At 49.1% G+C, this 25748-nt stretch overlaps 1 protein-coding gene across 3 annotated transcripts in view; it reads left to right on the forward strand.

Moving 5' to 3' along the window:
* Positions 1 to 25748, forward strand: part of SUPT6H (SPT6 homolog, histone chaperone and transcription elongation factor) — an 893672-nt gene that overhangs the window by 354698 nt on the left and 513226 nt on the right. For all 3 annotated transcript variants that reach the window (XM_069226188.1, XM_069226189.1, XM_069226190.1), the window contains exon 16: positions 1759 to 1913. In XM_069226188.1, the coding sequence (XP_069082289.1) occupies positions 1759 to 1913 (155 nt within the window). The remainder of the gene's footprint in view (positions 1 to 1758; positions 1914 to 25748) is intronic.

Here is a 25748-nt window from a genome sequence, read left to right on the forward strand (position 1 = left end):
TTAATTGCACCTCCCAGAGGGTATTGATTTGGCACTCATTCATAAGGGGATGAATCTGCAGAAAGAAAAATCCATCAAAAGAAAAAAATTACCTACCTTTGGTAATGATCTTTCTGCATATTCTTAAATGCCTTCTCTCCTGCTCTCTGCTTAAATGCCATTAGTAAGATCTCAATTGGCTTAATGCTATCTTGGGTGCTCTATGAAAGCCTTGATGCAATATAGACCAGAGTACCAAGAACCACTGCAATGTAGTCATATCAGGCGTGTGGAGTCATGGCCGAAAACACGTTGCCACCTGGTGACGCTGAAGAAGTATTGTTCAGGGGGATGTTTCTGGATCCAGTTTGGTGTCTGTTGTATCTTTTAAAGGTGAAGAATCTACATGAGCATAATGTATCCACTAGAAATATTGTTACCATAGGTCAGTAAGCTTTTGTTTTTGGAAGCATCCTTGAGGGTCACTTGTAGTACGTTCAGAGTACATATGGGTTACTAAAATCAATGACTGTATCCCACCAGTCTCCCTTGTCTTTTACCAAGGGACTCACGTATGTCTGACAAAGTGATCTAAAGCATCCTTCATAGGAAAACATAGGCCACATGGCTCAGAGTTAGCCAGAAATGTAGCCTATGAGAGCTGTGGTAATGTTTGCAGTTGTAATGTGGACCCAGAAAGCCTGAGGACATCTGATTGTTCTGCACTTATCCTAACTTGGAGTGTATTACTCTTAGTATTCTTTTTGTAAAGCTCTAGCAGGACAATTAAGTTATTGGATACTCTCTTAGGCCCTTCTGTGATCTGCGTTGATAAACTTCTCCAGCTCCTGGAGCAAGCCATGACTGCTCATTCTAACTATGTAGAGCCAGTCAAGACCTAAAGGGAATCTCTTGGCTATTTTTCATCGAGTGCAAGACTATTGTGGCATCACTAGTAAACAACCATGAAATGGTCTAATGGTGCCTCTGGGACATCAGTGTTAAATGCCCTTACCCATGCAAGATATGGTCCAGTACCTCTTTTTCAAATTGAAAAAGGATCCCACCTTCATTTTTTTTTTTTTTAATTAGCTGGATTAGGGCCATTACTTGGCTCTGAATCCCCCACCCCATTGGTACCCAAAGTACACCAGAGTGTTTTTTTTATATTTCCACGTTCCCTTGTCTCCTTTAGGCCCTGCTCAACCTGTAAAGCACAATTTTCCTTTTTCCTCAAGGCTTTCTTTCTCAATAGTAGTTTCTTTGTGCAGTGCCAAACGGCTGTAAGAAAACTGCTTCCTGTTTGAAGGTGTCTTAGTTGTACTTCGCTTTCATCATTCAGGTACCACAGCACAAACTCATTTATGTCTGTGTTCTGCTTAAGCGCTCTCCTGGGTTAGGTCACAGATACGTATTCCTGGGTTTCAGCCTTTCTCCCGAACACTTACTCAACATACACTTGTGAAGCACGTATCTTGGTCTCTTCAGTGTACCTTTTAGAAATATATGTAAGGAATATATCTTAATGGAAGATGTACACTGGGAGTGTAGTAGATTGTACTCTTGTTTCACAATTTTCTGCAGGCACTTGTGGAAAACATTTTGAAATGTTCAGTAACTCACCAGTTAAAAAATAATTTTGGCTAGCATTTTTAATTTTGTGAGCCTTTCTAATATTTTCTCCCTTGGGCTTTAGTAGATCTAAGCAATTCTCTAGTAGACCTGTTGAAACTTTCTTCTTATGAGCCCCTGTGCAATCTTCCTTTTTTCTTGCTCCAGGAAATTGATGAAGCACACTATGCCTATTCCTTCAAGTACCTGAAGAATAAACCAGTTAAGGAGTTGAGGGATGATCAGTTCCTGAAGATGTGCCTAGCTGAGGAGGAAGGTCTTCTCTCTATTGAGATCTGCATCGACATGAAAGGCGTGGATGGGTGAGAATGACCAGGGTACTGCAGGAAAAGCTCCTGGATGTATTGTGACTCTTGGGATTGCATGTGTTTTTTCAGTTTGTGTTCTTATTAGACTAGTGTATTAAATGGGAAACCACCTTTTTGTCTCTGTACTCAGTCTGAACTTGTTAACAGAAGATGGTTGAGTAAGTTCCTTTCAGAAGAATCTAAGCATAAACTCAAATTCATGTCCTCAAACATCTAACAATTTGGCCCTAATATGATCCAATTGCATTACTGTATGTTTCAAATCAACTAACCTCCATACACTCCTAAACACTTTTCCGGTCTTATCATTTTGACATATTTAATCATTCTGTTATTGTCTCCTTGGATTTTGTGTGTATTATCCTTCAGTAAATATATGGACATTTGATTTGCACAATAACGATCTGGCTTGACCCCTGACATTCTGTGATATGACATTCCTTGAACTCTACACTGAAAAGTTGAAAAAGTTTTAGTAAGAAAATTCTTTGAGTAAATTACTGGAGAGAAGCACTGGACCCAGGCTGAAAGATGTGAAAAAAAGGGAACCAGTGTCAGTGTGCTGGGTTGGATGCTTAATGGTCATTACTGAACCCCAAGAGGTTTGCCAGTGGTGCCTTGGGTCGAGGCATGACTCAAGGTTGTGCAAGCAGTGCCTCAACATGAACCCCAAGGCAACAAAAGAATGTAAGGCTGAACTGTTTATGGCTCGTACCCATGGTGAACTTCAGGCATCCGTAAGTGCTTGATATTGAGGTCTTTGTTCAAATCTCATTCCTCGCATTTCTCTAACTTATTCAGAGAAAAAGAGAGGAAACACATAAATAGGAAGCAACGAGGAGAGTCTTATCAATGCCCATTCAGGTCGAAAGGTAAGTTATGTCTACCTATTCTGCCCCCAGCTGAGTTAACTTTGGAGCTGCAGCTGGTGGATATGCTGCCACCTGAAAGACCGCTTCCAGCAGCATCAGCTCCAAGGCCCTTTCCAGTTCCACCACTGCCAGTGCCTTTAATGGTGCAAATGCCAGATTATCGGAATTCTTGGTACCAGGGTCTGACATAACCCTTTTACTCAAAGAGATGTTGCATTGTGCGTCACTTTCTTCTGGTGTGCTTAGGTCCCAGGGGACTGTTTGGGTCTCCGCTTGGGATCCTGCTAGTGGATCATCACCTGGCACCAAGTATCAATTTCATTCCACTAGCCATACCTCGGGCACTGGCCGGATCCATTCTGACACAGATCTTCACTCATTGGCCCCTCACCAGTGGTGCTGCACCAGCAGGACTGGACTGGCCTTTTATGCCATCTGGCATTTCCCCATTGGAGGACACTTCTGAAAGTACAGGACTGCTTCTGGTACATCTGTCACTTATCCCTCAGCTTCTGAGAATAAGGGGAAGAAGCAGGGGGCGAAAGCACGAGTGATCAGATGGAGAAGAGGGAGATGAAATGGGTGAATGGTAAGAGAAAGAGTGTAGGAAGTTGGCTCTGTATGCACTATTTCAAAGTAAGGAATAGTATGCACAGAGTCCAAGGGTTCCCCTTAGAGGTAAGATAGTGGCAAAAAGAGATAATTCTAATGCTCTATTTTGTGGTAGTGTGGTCGAGCAATAGGCTTATCAGAGGAGTAGTGTTAAGCATTTGTTGTACACACACAGGCAATAAATGAGGAACACACACTCAGAGACAATTCCAGGCCAATAGGTTTTTGTATAGAAAAAATATATTTTCTTAGTTTATTTTAAGAACCACAGGTTCAAGATTTACAAGTAATACTTCAAATGAAAGGTATTTCATGTAGGAACTTTAGGAACTTTGAATTAGCAAAATAGCATATACAGTTTTCGCATAAATGACATATAGCTATTTTAAAACTAGACACTGTGCAATTTTCAACAGTTTCTGGGGGAGGTAAGTGTTTGTTAGTTTTTGCAGGTAAGTAAACCACCTATGGGGTTCAAGTTTGGGTCCAAGGTAGCCCTCCGGTGGGGGTTCAGGGCAACTCCAAATTTACCACACCAGCAGCTCAGGGCCGGTCAGGTGCAGAGGTCAAAGTGGTGCACAAAACGCTTAGGCTTCAATGGAGAAGGGGGTGCCCCGGTTCCAGTCTGCCAGCAGGTAAGTTCCCGCGTCATCGGGGGGCAGACCAGGGGGGTTTTGTAGGGCACCGGGGGGGACACAAGTCCACACAGAAAGTACACCCTCAGCGGCACGGGGGGTGGCCGGGTGCAGTGTGCAAACAAGCGTTGGGTTCGCAATAGAAATCAATGGGAGACCAAGGGGTCTCTTCAGCGATGCAGACGGGGAGGGGGGGGGATGGCTCCTCGGGGTAGCCACCACCTGGGCAAGGGAGAGGGCCACCTGGGGGTCGCTCTTGCACTGGAGGTCGGATCCTTCAGGTCCTGGGGGCTGCGGGTGCAGAGTCTTTACCAGGCGTCGGGTCTTTGAAGCAGGCAGTTGCGGTCAGGGGGAGCCTCGGGAGGTGTCGCTGTGGGGCCTCAGGGGGCTCAACTCTGGCTACTCACGGTCTCGTAGTCGCCGGGGAGTCCTCCCTGTGGTGTTTGTTCTCCACAAGTCGAGCCGGGGGCGTCGGGTGCGGAGTGCAAAGTCTCACGCTTCCGGCGGGAAACGTGTGTTGTTTCAAAGTTGCTTCTTTGTTGCAAAGTTGCAGTCTTTGGTGAACAGAGCCGCTGTCCTCTGGAGTTCTTGGTCCTTCTAGATGCAGGGTAGTCCTCTGAGGCTTCAGAGGTTGCTGGACCCTGGGAACGCGTCACTGGAGCAGTGTCATTAGAAGGGGGGAGACAGGCCGTTAGAGCTGGGGCCAAAGCAGTTGGTGTCTCCGTCTTCTCTGCAGGTTTTTCAGCTCAGCAGTCCCCTTCTTCTTAGGTTGCAGGAATCTGAGTTCCTAGGTTCTGGGGAGCCCCTAAATACAGAATTTAGGGGTGTGTTTAGGTCTGGGGGGTTAGTAGCCAATGGCCTGAGGGGAGGGGGGCCCATTCCTATCCCTATTGGGGGAATCCTCCATCTGCAAGATGGAGGATTTCTAAAAGTCAGAGTCACCTCAGCTCAGGACACCTTAGGGGCTGTCCTGACTGGCCAGTGACTCCTCCTTGTTTTTCTCATTATCTCCTCCGGCCTGGCCGCCAAAAGTGGGGCCGTGGCCATAGGGGGCGGGCAACTCCACTAGCTAGAGTGCCCCGGGGTGCTGTAACAAAGGGGGTGAGCCTTTGAGGCTCAACGCCAGGTGTTACAGTTCCTGCAGGGGGAGGTGATAAGCATCTCCACCCAGTACAGGCTTTACTAGCCACAGAGTGACAAAGGCACTCTCCCCATGTGGCCAGCAACATGTCTGGAGTGTGGCAGGCTGCTAAAACCAGTCAGCCTACATGGGTAGTTGGTTAAGGTTTCAGGTGGCACCTATAAGGTGCCCTCTGGGGTGTATGTTACAATAAAATGTACACTGACATCAGTGTGCATTTATTGTGCTGAGAAGTTTGATACCAAACTTCACAGTTTTCAGTGTAGCCATTATGGTGCTGTGGCGTTCGTGCATGACAGACTCCCCGACCATTTACTCTTATGGCTTCCCTGCACTTACAATGTCTAAGGTTTTGCTTAGACACTGTAGGGGCATAGTGCTCATGCACTTATGCCCTCACCTATGGTATAGTGCACCCTGCCTTAAGGCTGTAAGGCCTGCTAGAGGGGTGACTTATCTATACTTCATAGGCAGTGTGAGGTTGGCATGGCACCCTGAGGGGAGTGCCATGTCGACTTAGTCTTTTTATCCCCACTAGCAAACACAAGCTGGCAAGCAGTGTTTCTGTGCTGAGTGAGGGGTTCCCACGGTGGCATAAGACATGCTGCAGCCCTTAGAGACCTTCCCTGGCATCAGGGCCCTTGGTACCAGGGGTACCAGTTACAAGGGACTTACCTGGATGCCAGGGTGTGCCAATTGTGGAAACAAAGGTACAGGTTAGGAAAAGAACACTGGTGCTGGGGCCTGGTTAGCAGGTCCCAGCACACTTTCAAATCATAACTTAGCATCAGCAAAGGCAAAAAGTCAGGGGGTAACCATGCCAAGGAGGCATTTTCTTACACAGAGTAAAGCGAGGAAGGTACCAGGGCACGGTGGAGCTTTTTTGCCAGGACTGCTTTTGGTTCCCCAGTCCGGCCCTGGCCACAGGCTCTATTGGCCCCTGTGTCCTCCCAAGGAACAGCTGGCGCCAAAGTCAGAAGAGATCCTTTAGTGGTCCATATGAGCGACCCAGAGTATTCTGAAGGAGGAAAGTGCCCCTTTTGACATGGCCACCCCCACTTTTTTGCTTGCTGGTGCTGAGGTTTTTCGACTGACATGAACTTGGATCCCTTCTAAACAGGTCCCAAGTGCCCGTGCTCGTTCCCTAAAACGAATAAAATGTGCACAATTGGCACACCCTCCTCTACCTCTGTAAGTCCCTGGTAAATAGTACCCCTAGTACTTATAGGGCTTAGGTAGTAGAGAGGGTCCTTGAGGCTGCACCACACATTGTGCCACCGTCACGGACCCTCCCAAAAAAAGTTGCACACAGCTGCCATTGCAGTCTGTGTGTTCTGGTACACGCCAGGTGAAAACACAGCATGGCACACACATTGTGTGCCATGCCATATTCACTGCATCTAAATATATGTAGGTCACCCCTTCAGCAGGTCTTAAAGCCCTAAGGCAGGGTGCATTATATCTGATGTGAAGAAACATCTGCTCAAGCAGATATGCCCCTGTGATGTCTAGTTTAATTGCTGGACATTGCAAGTGAACAGGGAAGCCATCTTGGGGGACGTACTTGACACTCTGCATTACGAGTTCCCCAGCAACACAATGCCTACACTGAAACCGGTGGTCCAGACTGATGCCAGTCTTAGACTTATTATGAATTGCACCCAGAGGGCACCTTAGAGGTGCATCTGATACTCTACTAGTCTCTTGGTGTGCTGGTTGACTGGTTACGACTAGCCTACTATCATAGACATTTCTGGCCCTTTGGAGGTGAGGGCCTGCTCTCTTAGACTAGAAACAATGCCTGCTCTGGAGGAAAGTGTTATCCCTGCCGTGCTTGGTATGCAACCGTAGCTCTCCCCCTCTGCCCTGAGGCCCACTTTGCACCAGAACAGGCAGGAAAATTAGTTGGGCTGTAAGCGTGTACCACCTGGGCTAACCATACTCCTATGGTGGGCTACCTGAAATAAACACCCAAGGAAGGAGTCCACCATCTTGTTATTGGTGGAACTGGGAATTATGGGACAGGGTTATGCCCACTTCTCAGAGGAAATGGTCCTTTAGGGGGGTCATACTCCCCTAAATTAAGCATTTAGATGGCCCACTGACACCAGAAGAGCAGATTTATCTGACCCAAAGTAGAAGAAGGGCAAAGAAAAGCTTAAAGAACGAGAACTGTGGACGACTGGTGGACTTTTGGCGCAAAACCCTGCCTGCCTACATGCTCCTGTCCCGACAGTCATGATATCGCGACTCATCCTGCAGCTGTGGGAACTCCAAAAGCCTTGGAGGTTCACCAGCCTGTCATCATCTCTTGGAGTGGAGTAGCCACTTCCCTGCAGGCACCAACCGCAGCGCCCAATTCACTGACCACTGGGTCCACCACTGCAGCAGTCGTCTAGGCAAGGTCACCATGCTCCAAGAGGTCTCCCCACCAAGTGAGATAACATCAGAATCAACTGGTGCCAAGCTGCACCAATACCTGGGATATCAGATCCTTTGCAACTACCAAGGTTTGTTGAGGTCCAATCCGGATTCCAGCATCGCATCCAAAGACCAGCCATCGAGGGACGTCCGCATTGCAGAGGACATCTTCCAGAATCAACCAGCTACATTGGTTTGTCCCTCTTCTTGCAGGTCCCCCAAAGAACTGTGAGCTCCTTGACACAGGAGCATAGATGACAAAGACCTGCTGCACCCGTGTTCCCCCGCCCAAGTCCATGACATGCAGTGGTGTTCTCTTGCTCCCAGGACCCCACCAACCAAGCCCCCAAGTCCCCCCTTGCTCTCTTTCTAGGTGCCCCTCCTTGTTGCAAACCTTGTTGTATGCAAGACACACGACTCAACTGGTACCACTGCACCCGGATATCCAGGGCAGGTAAAACTGTATCACTGGTATTGCTTGTGACTTTGCACACCTAGCACCCTATATTCCACTGGGGACCTTCACAAACCATTTGCAAGGACCATTGTGCAATAAAAGTACATTGGAACATTTTCTGTGTTAAAGTGCATTTGAGTAAAAGTGCTACTTGTAAGTTGATACAAAATTCCAACAGTACTTACCTTCTTGAAAGTATTCTGGTGTTGAAACATAATATAAAATTATTTTTCTAAACATTGATCTCGAGTTCCTTCTTGTGAGTGTGTCTCATTTGGCTGTGTCCAACAAATGATTAGTACTACCCTCTGATAAGCCTATCTGTTCACCCACATTGAGATTGTTAATTTTACCCTTGTAAACTAATAAGGGTCAACTGTACTGTAGGAAAATGCCTCTCATAGCATAGCTACCCCCTAACGTTTTGCCTTTTGTTGATGCTAGTTATGATTGAAAGTGTGCTGGGACCCTGATAACCAGGCTCCAGCACCAGTGTTCTTTCCCTAAACTATACCTTTGTCTCAACAATTCGCACAGCCCTGGCACACAGATAAGTCCCTTGCAACTGGTTCCCCTGGTACCAAGGGCCCTGTGGTCAGGGAAGGTCTCTAACGGCTGCAGCATGTACTATGCCACCCACCCCTTACTCAGCACATGCACACTGCCTCACAGCTTGTGTGCTGGTGGTGCACTATACCACAGGTGAGGGCATAGTTGCATGAGCTCTATGCCCCTAGAGTGTCTAAGCCAAATCTTAGACATTGTAAGTGCAGGATAGCCATAAAGAGTATATGGTCTGGGAGTTTGTCAAACATGAACTCCACAGTTCCATAATGGCTACACTGACTACTGGGAAGTTTGGTATCAAACTTCTCAGCATAATAAATCCACACTGATGCCAGTGTGGGATTTATTGAAGAAGGCACACAGAGGGCTTCTTAGAGATGCCCCTTGTATACCAGTCCAACTGCTAGTGTAAGGCTGACTAGTTTCTGCCAGCCTGCCACATCCAGACGGGTTTCTGGCCACATGGGGTGAGTGCCTTTGTCACTCTGTTGCCAGGAACAAAGCCTGTACTGGGTGGAGGTGCTTCACGTATCCCCCCCTACAGGAACTGTAACACCTGGTGGTGAGCCTCAAAGGCTCAAGCCTGGTGTTAGAGTGCCCCAGGGCACTCCAGCTAGTGGAGATGCCCACCCCTGCGAACACAGCCCCCACGTTTGGTGGCAAGTCTGGAGGAGATAATGAGAAAAATAAGGAGGAGTCACCCACAAGTCGGGGCTGCCCCTAAGGTGTCCTGAGCTGAGGTGACCCCTGCCTTAGGAAATCCTCCATCTTGCTTTGGAGGATTCCCCCTCAATAGGATTAGGAATGTGCCCCCTCCCCATAGGGAGGAGGCACAAAGAGAGTGTAGCCACCCTCCAGATCAGTAGCCATTGGCTACTGCCCACCAGACCTAAACACACCCCTAAATTGAGTATTTAGGGGCAACCCTGAACCCAGGAACTCAGATTCCTGAAGACCTGAAACAAGAAGGACTGCTGACCTGAAAGCCCTGCAGAGGTGACGGAGACGAAAACTGACTTTGCCCCAGCCCCACCAGCCTGTCTCCAGACTCCAAGAACCAGCACAGCGACGCATCCAACGTGACCAGTGACCTCTGAGGACTCAGAGGACTGTCATTCACCCAAAAGACCAAGAAACTCCAGTGGACAGCGGCTCTGTCCAAGAAACAAAGATACAACCATCTTTAAAGGGGCTCCAGCCTCACTCCGGAAGCGTGAGTCCCCAACACTCTGCACCCGACACCCCTGGCTATTGTCCAGAAGAACCAATTCTGCAGAGAGGACCCCAAGGCAACTTCAACGATGGGGACACTGAGTCGACCTCCCTGCACCCCCACAGCAACACCTGCAGAGAGGATCCAGAGGTCCCCCCTGTAGGAAGTTGGCTCTGTATGTGCTATTTCAAAGTAAGGAATAGCATGCACAGAGTCCAAGGGTTCCCCTTAGAGGTAAAATAGTGGTTAAAAATAGATAATACTAATGCTCTATTTTGTGGTAGTGTGGTCGAGCAGTAGGCTTATCCAAGGAGTAGTGTTAAGCATTTGTTGTACATACACATAGACAATAAATGAGGTACACACACTCAGAGACAAATCCAGCCAATAGGTTTTTATATAGAAAAATATATTTTCTTAGTTTATTTTAAGAACCACAGGTTCAAATTCTACATATAATCTCTCATTCGAAAGGTATTGCAGGTAAGTACTTTAGGAACTTCAAATCATCAAAATTGCATGTATACTTTTCAAGTTATTGACAAATAGCTGTTTTAAAAGTGGACACAGTGCAATTTTCACAGTTCCTAGGGGAGGTAAGTTTTGATTAGTTTTACCAGGTAAGTAAGACACTTACAGGGTTCAGTTCTTGGTCCAAGGTAGCCCACTGTTGGGGGTTCAGAGCAACCCCAAAGTCACCACACCAGCAGCTCAGGGCCGGTCAGGTGCAGAGTTCAAAGTGGTGCCCAAAACACATAGGCTAGAATGGAGAGAAGGGGGTGCCCCGGTTCCGGTCTGCTTGCAGGTAAGTACCCGCGTCTTCGGAGGGCAGACCAGGGGGGTTTTGTAGGGCACCGGGGGGGACACGAGTCCACACAGAAATTTCACCCTCAGCGGCGCGGGGGCGGCCGGGTGCAGTGTAGGAACAAGCGTCGGGTTCGCAGTGTTAGTCTATGAGAGATCTCGGGATCTCTTCAGCGCTGCAGGCAGGCAAGGGGGGGGTTCCTCGGGGAAACCTCCACTTGGGCAAGGGAGAGGGACTCCTGGGGGTCGCTTCTCCAGTGAAAGTCCGGTCCTTCAGGTCCTGGGGGCTGCGGGTGCAGGGTCTCTCCCAGGCGTCGGGACTTTAGATTCAAAGAGTCGCGGTCAGGGGAAGCCTCGGGATTCCCTCTGCAGGCGGCGCTGTGGGGGCTCAGGGGGGACAGGTTTTGGTACTCACAGTATCAGAGTAGTCCTGGGGTCCCTCCTGAGGTGTCGGGTCTCCACCAGCCGAGTCGGGGTCGCCGGGTGCAGTGTTGCAAGTCTCACGCTTCTTGCGGGGAGCTTGCAGGGTTCTTTAAAGCTGCTGGAAACAAAGTTGCAGCTTTTCTTGGAGCAGGTCCGCTGTCCTCGGGAGTTTCTTGTCTTTTCGAAGCAGGGGCAGTCCTCAGAGGATGTCGAGGTCGCTGGTCCCTTCGGAAGGCGTCGCTGGAGCAGGATCTTTGGAAGGCAGGAGACAGGCCGGTGAGTTTCTGGAGCCAAGGCAGTTGTCGTCTTCTGGTCTTCCGCTGCAGGGGTTTTCAGCTGGGCAGTCCTTCTTCTTGTTGCAGGAATCTAATTTTCTAGGGTTCAGGGTAGCCCTTAAATACTAAATTTAAGGGCGTGTTTAGGTCTGGGGGGTTAGTAGCCAATGGCTACTAGCCCTGAGGGTGGGTACACCCTCTTCGTGCCTCCTCCCAAGGGGAGGGGGTCACAATCCTAACCCTATTGGGGGAATCCTCCATCTGCAAGATGGAGGATTTCTAAAAGTTAGTCACCTCAGCTCAGGACACCTTAGGGGCTGTCCTGACTGGCCAGTGACTCCTCCTTGTTATTCTCATTATTTTCTCCGGTCTTGCCGCCAAAAGTGGGGCCTGGCCGGAGGGGGCGGGCAACTCCACTAGCTGGAGTGTCCTGCTGGGTTGGCACAAAGGAGGTGAGCCTTTGAGGCTCACCGCCAGGTGTGACAATTCCTGCCTGGGAGAGGTGTTAGCATCTCCACCCAGTGCAGGCTTTGTTACTGGCCTCAGAGTGACAAAGGCACTCTCCCCATGGGGCCAGCAACATGTCTCGGTTTGTGGCAGGCTGCTAAAACTAGTCAGCCTACACAGATAGTCGGTTAAGTTTCAGGGGGCACCTCTAAGGTGCCCTCTGTGGTGTATTTTACAATAAAATGTACACTGGCATCAGTGTGCATTTATTGTGCTGAGAAGTTTGATACCAAACTTCCCAGTTTTCAGTGTAGCCATTATGGTGCTGTGGAGTTCGTGTTTGACAGACTCCCAGACCATATACTCTTATGGCTACCCTGCACTTACAATGTCTAAGGTTTTGTTTAGACACTGTAGGGGTACCATGCTCATGCACTGGTACCCTCACCTATGGTATAGTGCACCCTGCCTTAGGGCTGTAAGGCCTGCTAGAGGGGTGTCTTACCTATACTGCATAGGCAGTGAGAGGCTGGCATGGCACCCTGAGGGGAGTGCCATGTCGACTTACTCGTTTTGTCCTCACTAGCACACACAAGCTGGTAAGCAGTGTGTCTGTGCTGAGTGAGAGGTCTCCAGGGTGGCATAAGACATGCTGCAGCCCTTAGAGACCTTCCTTGGCATCAGGGCCCTTGGTACTAGAGTACCAGTTACAAGGGACTTATCTGGATGCCAGGGTCTGCCAATTGCGGATACAAAAGTACAGGTTAGGGAAAGAACACTGGTGCTGGGGCCTGGTTAGCAGGCCTCAGCACACTTTCAATTGTAAACATAGCATCAGCAAAGGCAAAAAGTCAGGGGGCAACCATGCCAAGGAGGCATTTCCTTACACAACCCCCCCCCAAACGAAAGAGGATGAGACTAACCTTTCCCAAGAGAGTCTTCATTTTCTAAGTGGAAGAACCTGGAAAGGCCATCTGCATTGGCATGGGCAGTCCCAGGTCTGTGTTCCACTATAAAGTCCATTCCCTGTAGGGAGATGGACCACCTCAACAGTTTAGGATTTTCACCTTTCATTTGCATCAGCCATTTGAGAGGTCTGTGGTCAGTTTGAACTAGGAAGTGAGTCCCAAAGAGGTATGGTCTCAGCTTCTTCAGGGACCAGACCACAGCAAAGGCCTCCCTCTCAATGGCACTCCAACGCTGCTCCCTGGGGAGTAACCTCCTGCTAATGAAAGCAACAGGCTGGTCAAGGCCATCATCATTTGTTTGGGACAAAACTGCCCCTATCCCATGTTCAGAGGCATCAGTCTGCACAATGAACTGCTTAGAATAATCTGGAGCTTTGAGAACTGGTGCTGAGCACATTGCCTGTTTCAGGGTGTCAAAGGCCTGTTGGCAGTCCACAGTCCAGTTCACTTTCTTGGGCATTTTCTTGGAGGTGAGCTCAGTGAGGGCTGTCACAATGGATCCATATCCCTTCACAAACCTCCTGTAGTACCCAGTCAAGCCAAGGAATGCCCTGACTTGAGTCTGGGTTTTTGGAGCTACCCAGTCCAGAATAGTCTGGATCTTGGGTTGGAGTGGCTGAACTTGGCCTCCACCTACAAGGTGTCCCAAGTAAACCACAGTTCCCTGCCCTATCTGGCATTTGGATGCCTTGATAGAGAGGCCTGCAGATTGCAGAGCCTTCAAAACCTTCCTCAGGTGGACCAGGTGATCCTGCCAGGTGGAGCTAAAGACAGCAATATCATCAAGATAAGCTGTGCTAAAGGACTCCAAGCCAGCAAGGACTTGATTCACCAACCTTTGGAAGGTGGCAGGGGCATTCTTTAAACCAAAGGGCATAACAGTAAACTGATAATGCCCATCAGGTGTGGAGAATGCTGTCTTTTCTTTTGCTCCAGGTGCCATTTTTATTTGCCAGTACCCTGCTGTCAAGTCAAAGGTACTTAGGAATTTGGCAGCACCTAATTTATCAATGAGCTCATCAGCTCTTGGAATTGGATGAGCATCTGTCTTGGTGACAGAATTGAGCCCTCTGTAGTCCACACAAAACCTCATCTCTTTCTTTCCATCTGTGGTGTGAGGTTTGGGGACTAAGACCACTGGGCTAGCCCAGGGGCTGTCAGAGCGCTCAATGACTCCCAATTCCAGCATCTTGTGGACTTCCACCTTGATGCTTTCCTTAACATGGTCAGACTGTCTAAAGATTTTGTTCTTGACAGGCATGCTGTCTCCTGTGTCCACATCATGGGTACACAGGTGTGTCTGACCAGGGGTTAAGGAGAAGAGTTCAGGAAACTGTTGTAGGACTCTCCTACAATCAGCTTGCTGTTGGCCAGAGAGGGTGTCTGAGTAGATCACTCCATCTACTGTACCATCTTTTGGGTCTGATGACAGAAGATCAGGGAGAGGTTCACTCTCTGCCTCCTGATCCTCATCTGTTACCATCAACAGATTGACATCAGCCCTGTCGTGGAAGAGCTTAAGGCGGTTTACATGGATCACCCTTTTGGGGCTCCTGCTTGTGCCCAGGTCCACCAAGTAGGTGACCTGACTCTTCCTCTCTAGTACTGGGTAAGGGCCACTCCATTTGTCCTGGAGTGCCCTGGGAGCCACAGGCTCCAGAACCCAGACTTTCTGCCCTGGTTGGAACTCAACCAGTGCAGCCTTTTGGTCATACCAAAACTTCTGGAGCTGTTGGCTGGCCTCAAGGTTTTTGGTTGCCTTTTCCATGTACTCTGCCATTCTAGAGCGAAGGCCAAGTACATAGTCCACTATGTCCTGTTTAGGCTCATGGAGAGGTCTCTCCCAGCCTTCTTTAACAAGGGCAAGTGGTCCCCTTACAGGATGACCAAACAGAAGTTCAAAGGGTGAGAACCCTACTCCCTTCTGTGGTACCTCCCTGTAAGCGAAAAGCAGACATGGCAGGAGGACATCCCATCTCCTTTTGAGTTTTTCTGGGAGCCCCATGATCATGCCTTTTAATGTCTTGTTGAATCTCTCAACTAAGCCATTAGTTTGTGGATGGTAAGGTGTAGTGAATTTATAAGTCACTTGTAAAGAAATGGCTCCCTGTTGCAGTTACCCCCCACTTTTTGCCTGATACTGATGCTGACTTGACTGAGAAGTGTGCTGGGACCCTGCTAACCAGGCCCCAGCACCAGTGTTCCTTCACCTAAAATGTACCATTGTATCCACAATTGGCACACCCTGGCATTCAGATAAGTCCCTTGTAACTGGTACTTCTAGTACCAAGGGCCCTGATGCCAAGAAAGGTCTCTAAGGGCTGCAGCATGTCTTATGCCACCCTAGAGACCCCTCACTCAGCACAGACACACTGCTTACAAGCCTGTGTGTGCTAGTGAGAACAAAATGAGTAAGTCGACATGGCACTCCCCTCAGGGTGCCATGCCAGCCTCTCACTGCCTATGCAGTATAGGTAAGACACCCCTCTAGCAGGCCTTACAGCCCTAAGGCAGGGTGCACTATACCATAGGTGAGGGTACCAGTGCATGAGCACTGTGCCCCTACAGTGTCTAAACAAAACCTTAGACATTGTAAGTGCAGGGTAGCCATAAGAGTATATGGTCTGGGAGTCTGTTTTACTCGAACTCCACAGCACCATAATGGCTACACTGAAAACTGGGAAGTTTGGTATCAAACTTCTCAGCACAATAAATGCACACTGAAACCAGTGTACATTTTATTGTAAAATACACCACAGAGGGCACCTTAGAGGTGCCCCCTGAAACTTAACCAACTATCTGTGTAGGCTGACTGGTTCCAGCAGCCTGCCACACTAGAGACATGTTGCTGGCCCCATGGGGAGAGTGCCTTTGTCACTCTGAGGCCAGTAACAAAGCCTGCACTGGGTGGAGATGCTAACACCTCCCCCAGGCAGGAGCTGTGACACCTGGCGGTGAGCCTCAAAGGCTCACCCCTTTGTCACAGCCCAGCAGGGCACTCCAGCTTAGTGGAGTTGCCCGCCCCCTCCGGCCACGGCCCCCACTTTTGGCGGCAAGGCTGGAGGGAACAAAGAAAGCAACAAGGAGGAGTCACTGGCCAGTCAGGACAGCCCCTAAGGTGTCCTGAGCTGAAGTGACTCTAACTTTTAGAAATCCTCCATCTTGCAGATGGAGGATTCCCCCAATAGGGTTAGGATTGTGACCCCCTCCCCTTGGGAGGAGGCACAAAGAGGGTGTACCCACCCTCAGGGCTAGTAGCCATTGGCTACTAACCCCCCAGACCTAAACACGCCCTTAAATTTAGTATTTAAGGGCTACCCTGAACCCTAGAAAATTAGATTCCTGCAACTACAAGAAGAAGGACTGCCTAGCTGAAAAACCCCTGCAGAGGAAGACCAGAAGACGACAACTGCCTTGGCTCCAGAAACTCACCGGCCTGTCTCCTGCCTTCCAAAGATCCTGCTCCAGCGACGCCTTCCAAAGGGACCAGCGACCTCGACATCCTCTGAGGACTGCCCCTGCTTCGAAAAGACAAGAAACTCCCGAGGACAGCGGACCTGCTCCAAAGAAAAGCTGCAACTTTGTTTCCAGCAGCTTTAAAGAACCCTGCAAGCTCCCCGCAAAAGGCGTGAGACTTGCAACACTGCACCCGGCGACCCCGACTCGGCTGGTGGCGATCCAACACCTCAGGAGGGACCCCAGGACTACTCTAAGACTGTGAGTACAAAAACCTGTCCCCCCTGAGCCCCCACAGCGCCGCCTGCAGAGGGAATCCCGAGGCTTCCCCTGACCGCGACTCTTTGAATCCTAAGTCCCGACACCTGGGAGAGACCCTGCACCCGCAGCCCCCAGGACCGGAAGGACCGGACTTTCACTGGAGGAGTGACCCCCAGGAGTCCCTCTCCCTTGCCCAAGTGGAGGTTTCCCCGAGGAACCCCCCCCTTGCCTGCCTGCAGCGCTGAAGAGATCCCTAGATCTCCCATTGACTTCCATTACAAACCCGACGCTTGTTTCTACACTGCACCCGGCCGCCCCCGCGCTGCTGAGGGTGAAATTTCTGTGTGGACTTGTGTCCCCCCCGGTGCCCTACAAAACCCCCCTGGTCTGCCCTCCGAAGACGCGGGTACTTACCTGCAAGCAGACCGGAACCGGGGCACCCCCCTTCTCTCCATTCTAGCCTATGTGTTTTGGGCACCACTTTGAACTCTGCACCTGACCGGCCCTGAGCTGCTGGTGTGGTGACTTTGGGGTTGCTCTGAACCCCCAACGGTGGGCTACCTTGGACCAAGAACTGAACCCTGTAAGTGTCTTACTTACCTGGTAAAACTAACAAATACTTACCTCCCCTAGGAACTGTGAAAATTGCACTAAGTGTCCACTTTTAAAACAGCTATTTGTGAATAACTTGAAAAGTATACATGCAATTTTGATGATTTGAAGTTCCTAAAGTACTTACCTGCAATACCTTTCGAATGAGCTATTACATGTAGAATTTGAACCTGTGGTTCTTAAAATAAACTAAGAAAAGATATTTTTCTATATAAAAACCTATTGGCTGGATTTGTCTCTGAGTGTGTGTACCTCATTTATTGTCTATGTGTATGTACAACAAATGCTTAACACTACTCCTTGGATAAGCCTACTGCTCGACCACACTACCACAAAATAGAGCATTAGTATTATCTATTTTTACCACTATTTTACCTCTAAGGGGAACCCTTGGACTCTGTGCATGCTATTCCTTACTTTGAAATAGCACATACAGAGCCAACTTCCTACATTGGTGGATCAGCGGTGGGGTACAAGACTTTGCATTTGCTGGACTACTCAGCCAATACCTGATCACACGACAAATTCCAAAATTGTCATTAGAAATTGATTTTTGCAATTTGAAAAGTTTTCTAAATTCTTAAAAGTCCTGCTAGGGCCTTGTGTGTTAAGTCCCTGTTTAGCATTTCTTTTAGAGTTTAAAAGTTTTTAAAAGTTTGAATTAGATTCTAGAACCAGTTGTAGATTCTTAAAAAGTATTCCAACTTTTAGAAGCAAAATGTCTAGCACAGATGTGACTGTGGTGGAACTCGACACCACACCTTACCTCCATCTTAAGATGAGGGAGCTAAGGTCACTCTGTAAAATAAAGAAAATAACAATGGGCCCCAAACCTACCAAAATACAGCTCCAGGAGCTTTTGGCAGAGTTTGAAAAGGCCAACCCCTCTGAGGGTGGCAACTCAGAGGAAGAGGATAGTGACTTGGAGGAAAATTCCCCCCTACCAGTCCTATCTAGGGAGAACAGGGTCCCTCAAACCCTGACTCCAAAAATAATAGTCAGAGATGCTGGTTCCCTCACAGGAGAGACCAACACCTCTGAAATCACTGAGGATAACTCCAGTGAAGATGACCCCCTGTTAGCCAGGATGGTCAAAAGATTGGCTTTGGAAAAGCAGCTCCTAGCCATAGAAAGGGAAAGAAAAGAGATGGGCCTAGGTCCCATCGATGGTGGCAGCAACTTAAATAGGGTCAGAGATTCTCCTGACATCCTAAAAATCCCCAAAGGGATTGTAACAAAATATGAAGATGGTGATGACATCACCAAATGGTTCACAGCTTTTGAGAGGGCTTGTGTAACCAGAAAAGTAAACAGATCTCACTGGGGTGCTCTCCTTTGGGAAATGTTCACTGGAAAGTGTAGGGATAGACTCCTCACACTCTCTGGAAAAGATGCAGAATCTTATGACCTCATGAAGGGTACCCTGATTGAGGGCTTTGGATTCTCCACTGAGGAGTATAGAATTAGATTCAGGGGGGCTCAAAAATCCTCGAGCCAGACCTGGGTTGATTTTGTAGACTACTCAGTAAAAACACTAGATGGTTGGTTAACTGGAAATGAAGTGTGTGACTATGTTGGGCTTTATAATTTGTTTATGAAAGAACACATTTTAAGTAACTGCTTCAATGAAAAGTTGCATCAGTATCTGGTAGACCTAGGTCCAATTTCTCCCCAAGAATTGGGAAAGAAGGCAGACCACTGGGTCAAGACTAGGGTAACCAAAACTTCCACTGGGGGTGACCGAAAGAAAGGGGTTACAAAAACTCCCCAGGAGAAAGTGGGTGACACTAGAAACAAAGAAAAAGAGTCCTCTGTAGGCCCCCAAAAACCAGAACAGGTGGGTGGGCCCCAAGACACAACCCAAAACAAAGGTGGGTACCAGGGTAAGAACTGGGATGCCACTAAGGCATGGTGCCACAACTGTAAACAGTCTGGGCACCACACCAAGGACACTTCTTGTCCCAAAAACAAACCCCAGAACAAAATTCCAGGGGTAACCAGTGTAGCCATGGGAGATGACTCCTCAGATGAGGAGGTCTTCATAGCCTTCAACTGGAAACAGGGCCCAACAGGTGAGTTGGAGATTCCAGAGGGAAGTAGACACTTCCACCACCTACTGGTGAATGGAATCCCAACCACTGCCCTGAGAGACACTTGTGCCAGTCACACTATTGTGCATGACAGGCTGGTGCTCTCAAACCAGTACATCCCAGGTGAGACTGCCAGGGTAAGAGTTAGCCTAGACAGGGTCACTAAGAGGCCTGTGGCTTTAGTACCCATAGAAGTGGGTGGCACTCTTAGCTGGAGAAGGGTAGTAGTCAGTACAGACCTCCCCCTTGATTGTCTCCTTGGAAATGACTACCCAGAGGTTAGTCAGAGCCCAAGAGAGGAACTGGTCCAGTGCCAGTCCTCTCCCAAGGATTCTGGAAGTCCTGCCTCTGCAGTAAATGCAAGCAGGCCCCAGAAGAAGAAGAAAAGAAAACAGAGTAGGAAGGGTGGACAACCTTTAGCCAAGGTTACAGCAAGCCAAGGAGATTCTGCTCCAGTAGGGGAGAACTCCAAAAATGGCCCTGATAAAGTCCAACCTGACCCACAAGAAGTCCTGGCTAGTCAGGCAACTGTTAAACCTGAGTGGGTGGCTCCTCAGCTAACAGAAGAAAGAGTGGAAGAAGGGTGTTTACTACAAGATGTGGTAACCCCCCACTCTAATACAGCAGACAGGCAGCCTGAACCCAAAGAGGCCTGTAACTTAGCCCCTTCCCTTTTAGGTGAAGAGCTAAAGGTGTGGTTCTGGGCACTGACAGCTGTCAGTGGCCTCTGCTGGGTGTTAGCCTTTATGGCTGCACTATCCTTGGCATGGTGGTCAGACCCCATGCCAAATAGCAAGTTAGGCCCCCTGACCCTGTTGGTCATGGTGGGGTTACTCCAGCTCTGGGTAACCTCTTTGGGTAAGCTAGGGATGACCCTGGCTAAGATAAGATTAGCAGAGGTGGATACCTCTAAACCCAAAATAAAAAGAATGGGTGGAGACATTGAAGAGGCAGACAAGAGGCAATTCAGACTAGGTCCTATCACTGTGGAAGTGGGTCAGTTCCCCAAAGGGAATGACCTGAACAGAAGGATGTAAGGCAGAGTAGGCCCTGCAACTAACCAGCCTATTTCTCCTACTCTTCCTCGCCTGACAGACTAGGAAGACTCTCCCAGCTTGGGCTGAGTCTCCTGGCCTGTGGGCTGGGGGGGGCTTGTGTAAAGAAATGGCTCCCTGTTGCAGTTACCCCCCACTTTTTGCCTGATACTGATGCTGACTTGACTGAGAAGTGTGCTGGGACCCTGCTAACCAGGCCCCAGCACCAGTGTTCCTTCACCTAAAATGTACCATTGTATCCACAATTGGCACACCCTGGCATTCAGATAAGTCCCTTGTAACTGGTACTTCTAGTACCAAGGGCCCTGATGCCAAGAAAGGTCTCTAAGGGCTGCAGCATGTCTTATGCCACCCTAGAGACCCCTCACTCAGCACAGACACACTGCTTACAAGCCTGTGTGTGCTAGTGAGAACAAAATGAGTAAGTCGACATGGCACTCCCCTCAGGGTGCCATGCCAGCCTCTCACTGCCTATGCAGTATAGGTAAGACACCCCTCTAGCAGGCCTTACAGCCCTAAGGCAGGGTGCACTATACCATAGGTGAGGGTACCAGTGCATGAGCACTGTGCCCCTACAGTGTCTAAACAAAACCTTAGACATTGTAAGTGCAGGGTAGCCATAAGAGTATATGGTCTGGGAGTCTGTTTTACTCGAACTCCACAGCACCATAATGGCTACACTGAAAACTGGGAAGTTTGGTATCAAACTTCTCAGCACAATAAATGCACACTGAAACCAGTGTACATTTTATTGTAAAATACACCACAGAGGGCACCTTAGAGGTGCCCCCTGAAACTTAACCAACTATCTGTGTAGGCTGACTGGTTCCAGCAGCCTGCCACACTAGAGACATGTTGCTGGCCCCATGGGGAGAGTGCCTTTGTCACTCTGAGGCCAGTAACAAAGCCTGCACTGGGTGGAGATGCTAACACCTCCCCCAGGCAGGAGCTGTGACACCTGGCGGTGAGCCTCAAAGGCTCACCCCTTTGTCACAGCCCAGCAGGGCACTCCAGCTTAGTGGAGTTGCCCGCCCCCTCCGGCCACGGCCCCCACTTTTGGCGGCAAGGCTGGAGGGAACAAAGAAAGCAACAAGGAGGAGTCACTGGCCAGTCAGGACAGCCCCTAAGGTGTCCTGAGCTGAAGTGACTCTAACTTTTAGAAATCCTCCATCTTGCAGATGGAGGATTCCCCCAATAGGGTTAGGATTGTGACCCCCTCCCCTTGGGAGGAGGCACAAAGAGGGTGTACCCACCCTCAGGGCTAGTAGCCATTGGCTACTAACCCCCCAGACCTAAACACGCCCTTAAATTTAGTATTTAAGGGCTACCCTGAACCCTAGAAAATTAGATTCCTGCAACTACAAGAAGAAGGACTGCCTAGCTGAAAAACCCCTGCAGAGGAAGACCAGAAGACGACAACTGCCTTGGCTCCAGAAACTCACCGGCCTGTCTCCTGCCTTCCAAAGATCCTGCTCCAGCGACGCCTTCCAAAGGGACCAGCGACCTCGACATCCTCTGAGGACTGCCCCTGCTTCGAAAAGACAAGAAACTCCCGAGGACAGCGGACCTGCTCCAAAGAAAAGCTGCAACTTTGTTTCCAGCAGCTTTAAAGAACCCTGCAAGCTCCCCGCAAAAGGCGTGAGACTTGCAACACTGCACCCGGCGACCCCGACTCGGCTGGTGGCGATCCAACACCTCAGGAGGGACCCCAGGACTACTCTAAGACTGTGAGTACAAAAACCTGTCCCCCCTGAGCCCCCACAGCGCCGCCTGCAGAGGGAATCCCGAGGCTTCCCCTGACCGCGACTCTTTGAATCCTAAGTCCCGACACCTGGGAGAGACCCTGCACCCGCAGCCCCCAGGACCGGAAGGACCGGACTTTCACTGGAGGAGTGACCCCCAGGAGTCCCTCTCCCTTGCCCAAGTGGAGGTTTCCCCGAGGAACCCCCCCCTTGCCTGCCTGCAGCGCTGAAGAGATCCCTAGATCTCCCATTGACTTCCATTACAAACCCGACGCTTGTTTCTACACTGCACCCGGCCGCCCCCGCGCTGCTGAGGGTGAAATTTCTGTGTGGACTTGTGTCCCCCCCGGTGCCCTACAAAACCCCCCTGGTCTGCCCTCCGAAGACGCGGGTACTTACCTGCAAGCAGACCGGAACCGGGGCACCCCCCTTCTCTCCATTCTAGCCTATGTGTTTTGGGCACCACTTTGAACTCTGCACCTGACCGGCCCTGAGCTGCTGGTGTGGTGACTTTGGGGTTGCTCTGAACCCCCAACGGTGGGCTACCTTGGACCAAGAACTGAACCCTGTAAGTGTCTTACTTACCTGGTAAAACTAACAAATACTTACCTCCCCTAGGAACTGTGAAAATTGCACTAAGTGTCCACTTTTAAAACAGCTATTTGTGAATAACTTGAAAAGTATACATGCAATTTTGATGATTTGAAGTTCCTAAAGTACTTACCTGCAATACCTTTCGAATGAGCTATTACATGTAGAATTTGAACCTGTGGTTCTTAAAATAAACTAAGAAAAGATATTTTTCTATATAAAAACCTATTGGCTGGATTTGTCTCTGAGTGTGTGTACCTCATTTATTGTCTATGTGTATGTACAACAAATGCTTAACACTACTCCTTGGATAAGCCTACTGCTCGACCACACTACCACAAAATAGAGCATTAGTATTATCTATTTTTACCACTATTTTACCTCTAAGGGGAACCCTTGGACTCTGTGCATGCTATTCCTTACTTTGAAATAGCACATACAGAGCCAACTTCCTACATCACTCCACACTCATTCCACATGTGCTTTAGGTATGCTGACATGAAGTTGGTACCTCTGTCAGACACCACCTCCTTAGGGAAACCCACTCTGGTAAAGATACCAATGAGGGCCTTGGCTACTGCAGGGGCAGTAGTCGACCTAAGGGGAATAGCTTCAGGATACCTGGTAGCATGATCCACTACTACCAGGATATACATATTTCCTGAGGCTGTGGGAGGTTCCAGTGGACCAACTATGTCCACACCCACTCTTTCAAAGGGCACCCCCACCACTGGAAGTGGAATGAGGGGGGCCTTTGGGTGCCCACCTGTCTTACCACTGGCTTGACAGGTGGGGCAGGAGAGGCAAAACTCCTTAACCATGTTGGACATATTGGGCCAGTAGAAGTGGTTGACTAACCTCTCCCACGTCTTGGTTTGTCCCAAATGTCCAGCAAGGGGAATGTCATGGGCCAATGTTAGGATGAACTCTCTGAACAGCTGAGGCACTACCACTCTCCTAGTGGCACCAGGTTTGGGGTCTCTGGCCTCAGTGTACAGGAGCCCATCTTCCCAATAGACCCTATGTGTTCCATTTTTCTTGCCTTTGGACTCTTCAGCAGCTTGCTGCCTAAGGCCTTCAAGAGAGGGACAGGTTTCTTGTCCCTTACACAGCTCTTCCCTTGAGGGTCCCCCTGGGCCTAAGAGCTCAACCTGATAAGGTTCAAGTTCCAAAGGCTCAGTTCCCTCAGAGGGCAGAACTTCTTCCTGAGAAGAGAGGTTCCCTTTCTTTTGCTGTGTTGCAGTTGGTTTCCCAACTGACTTTCCTGTTCTCTTGGTAGGCTGGGCCATTTTTCCAGACTCCAGCTCTACTTTTTCACCCTGTGCCTTGCATTGCGCTCTTGTTTTCACACACACCAGTTCAGGGATACCCAGCATGGCTGCATGGGTTTTTAGCTCTACCTCAGCCCATGCTGAGGACTCCAGGTCATTTCCAAGCAGACAGTCCACTGGGATATTTGAGGAGACCACCACCTGTTTCAGGCCATTGACCCCTCCCCATTCTAAAGTAACCATTGCCATGGGATGTACTTTTCTCTGATTGTCAGCGTTGGTGACTGTGTAAGTTTTTCCAGTCAGGTATTGGCCAGGGGAAACCAGTTTCTCTGTCACCATGGTGACACTGGCACCTGTATCCCTCAGGCCCTCTATTCTAGTCCCATTAATTAAGAGTTGCTGTCTGTATTTTTGCATGTTAGGCGGCCAGACAGCTAGTGTGGCTAAATCCACCCCACCCTCAGAAACTAGAGTAGCTTCAGTGTGGACCCTGATTTGCTCTGGGCACACTGTTGATCCCACTTGGAGACTAGCCATACCAGTGTTACCTGGATGGGAGTTTGGAGTGGAACCTTTCTTGGGACAGGCCTTGTCTCCAGTTTGGTGTCCATGCTGTTTACAGCTATGACACCAGGCCTTTTTGGGATCAAAGTTTTTACCCTTGTACCCATTGTTTTGTGAAGAGGCTCTGGGCCCACCCTCCTGTGCAGGTTTTTGGGGGCCTGTAGAAGACTCTTTACTATTTTTAGTTTTGGTTGTCTCATCACCCTTCTGCTGGGGAGTCTTTGTGACCCCTTTCTTTTGGTCACCCCCTGTTGAAGTCTTGGACACCCTTGTCTTGACCCAATGGTCCGCCTTCTTTCCCAATTCTTGGGGAGAAATTGGTCCTAGGTCTACCAGATGCTGATGCAGTTTATCATTGAAACAATTACTTAACAGGTGTTCTTTCACAAATAAATTGTACAGCCCATCATAATTACTTACACCACTGCCTTGAATCCAACCATCTAGTGTTTTCACTGAGTAGTCAACAAAGTCAACCCAGGTCTGGCTCGAGGATTTTTGAGCCCCCCTGAACCTAATCCTGTACTCCTCAGTGGAGAATCCAAAGCCCTCAATCAGGGTACCCTTCATGAGGTCATAAGATTCTGCATCTTGTCCAGAGAGTGTGAGGAGTCTATCCCTACACTTTCCTGTGAACATTTCCCAAAGGAGAGCACCCCAGTGAGATCTGTTCACTTTTCTGGTTACACAAGCCCTCTCAAAAGCTGTGAACCATTTGGTGATGTCATCACCATCTTCATATTTAGTTACAATCCCTTTGGGGATTTTCAACATGTCAGGAGAATCTCTGACCCTATTTATGTTGCTGCCACCATTGATGGGTCCTAGGCCCATCTCTTGTCTTTCCCTCTCTATGGCTAGGATCTGTCTTTCCAAAGCCAATCTTTTGGCCATCCTGGCTAACTGGATGTCCTCTTCACTGGAGTTATCCTCAGTGATTTCAGAGTTGTTGGTCCCTCCTGTGAGGGAACCAGCATCTCTGACTATTATTTGTGGAGTCAGGGCTTGAGAAGCCCTGCTCTCCCTAAGTAGGACTGGAGGGGGGGAATTTCCCTCCAAGTCACTATCTTCATCCTCTGAGTTGCCATCCTCAGAGGGGTTGGCCTTTTCAAACTCTGCCAAAAGCTCCTGGAGCTGTACTTTGGTAGGTTTGGGGCCCATTGCTATTTTCTTTAGTTTACAGAGTGACCTTAGCTCTCTCATCTGTAGATGGAGGTAAGGTGTGGTGTCGAGTTCCACCACATTCACATCTGTGCTAGACATTATGCTTCTAAAAGTTGGAATACTTTTTAAGAAACTAAAACTGGTTCTAGAATCTAATTCAAACTTTTACAAACTTTTAAACTCTA

The sequence above is a fragment of the Pleurodeles waltl genome, chromosome 3_1 (assembly GCF_031143425.1).
Source record: "Pleurodeles waltl isolate 20211129_DDA chromosome 3_1, aPleWal1.hap1.20221129, whole genome shotgun sequence".
NCBI classification, from domain to species: Eukaryota; Metazoa; Chordata; class Amphibia; order Caudata; family Salamandridae; genus Pleurodeles; species Pleurodeles waltl.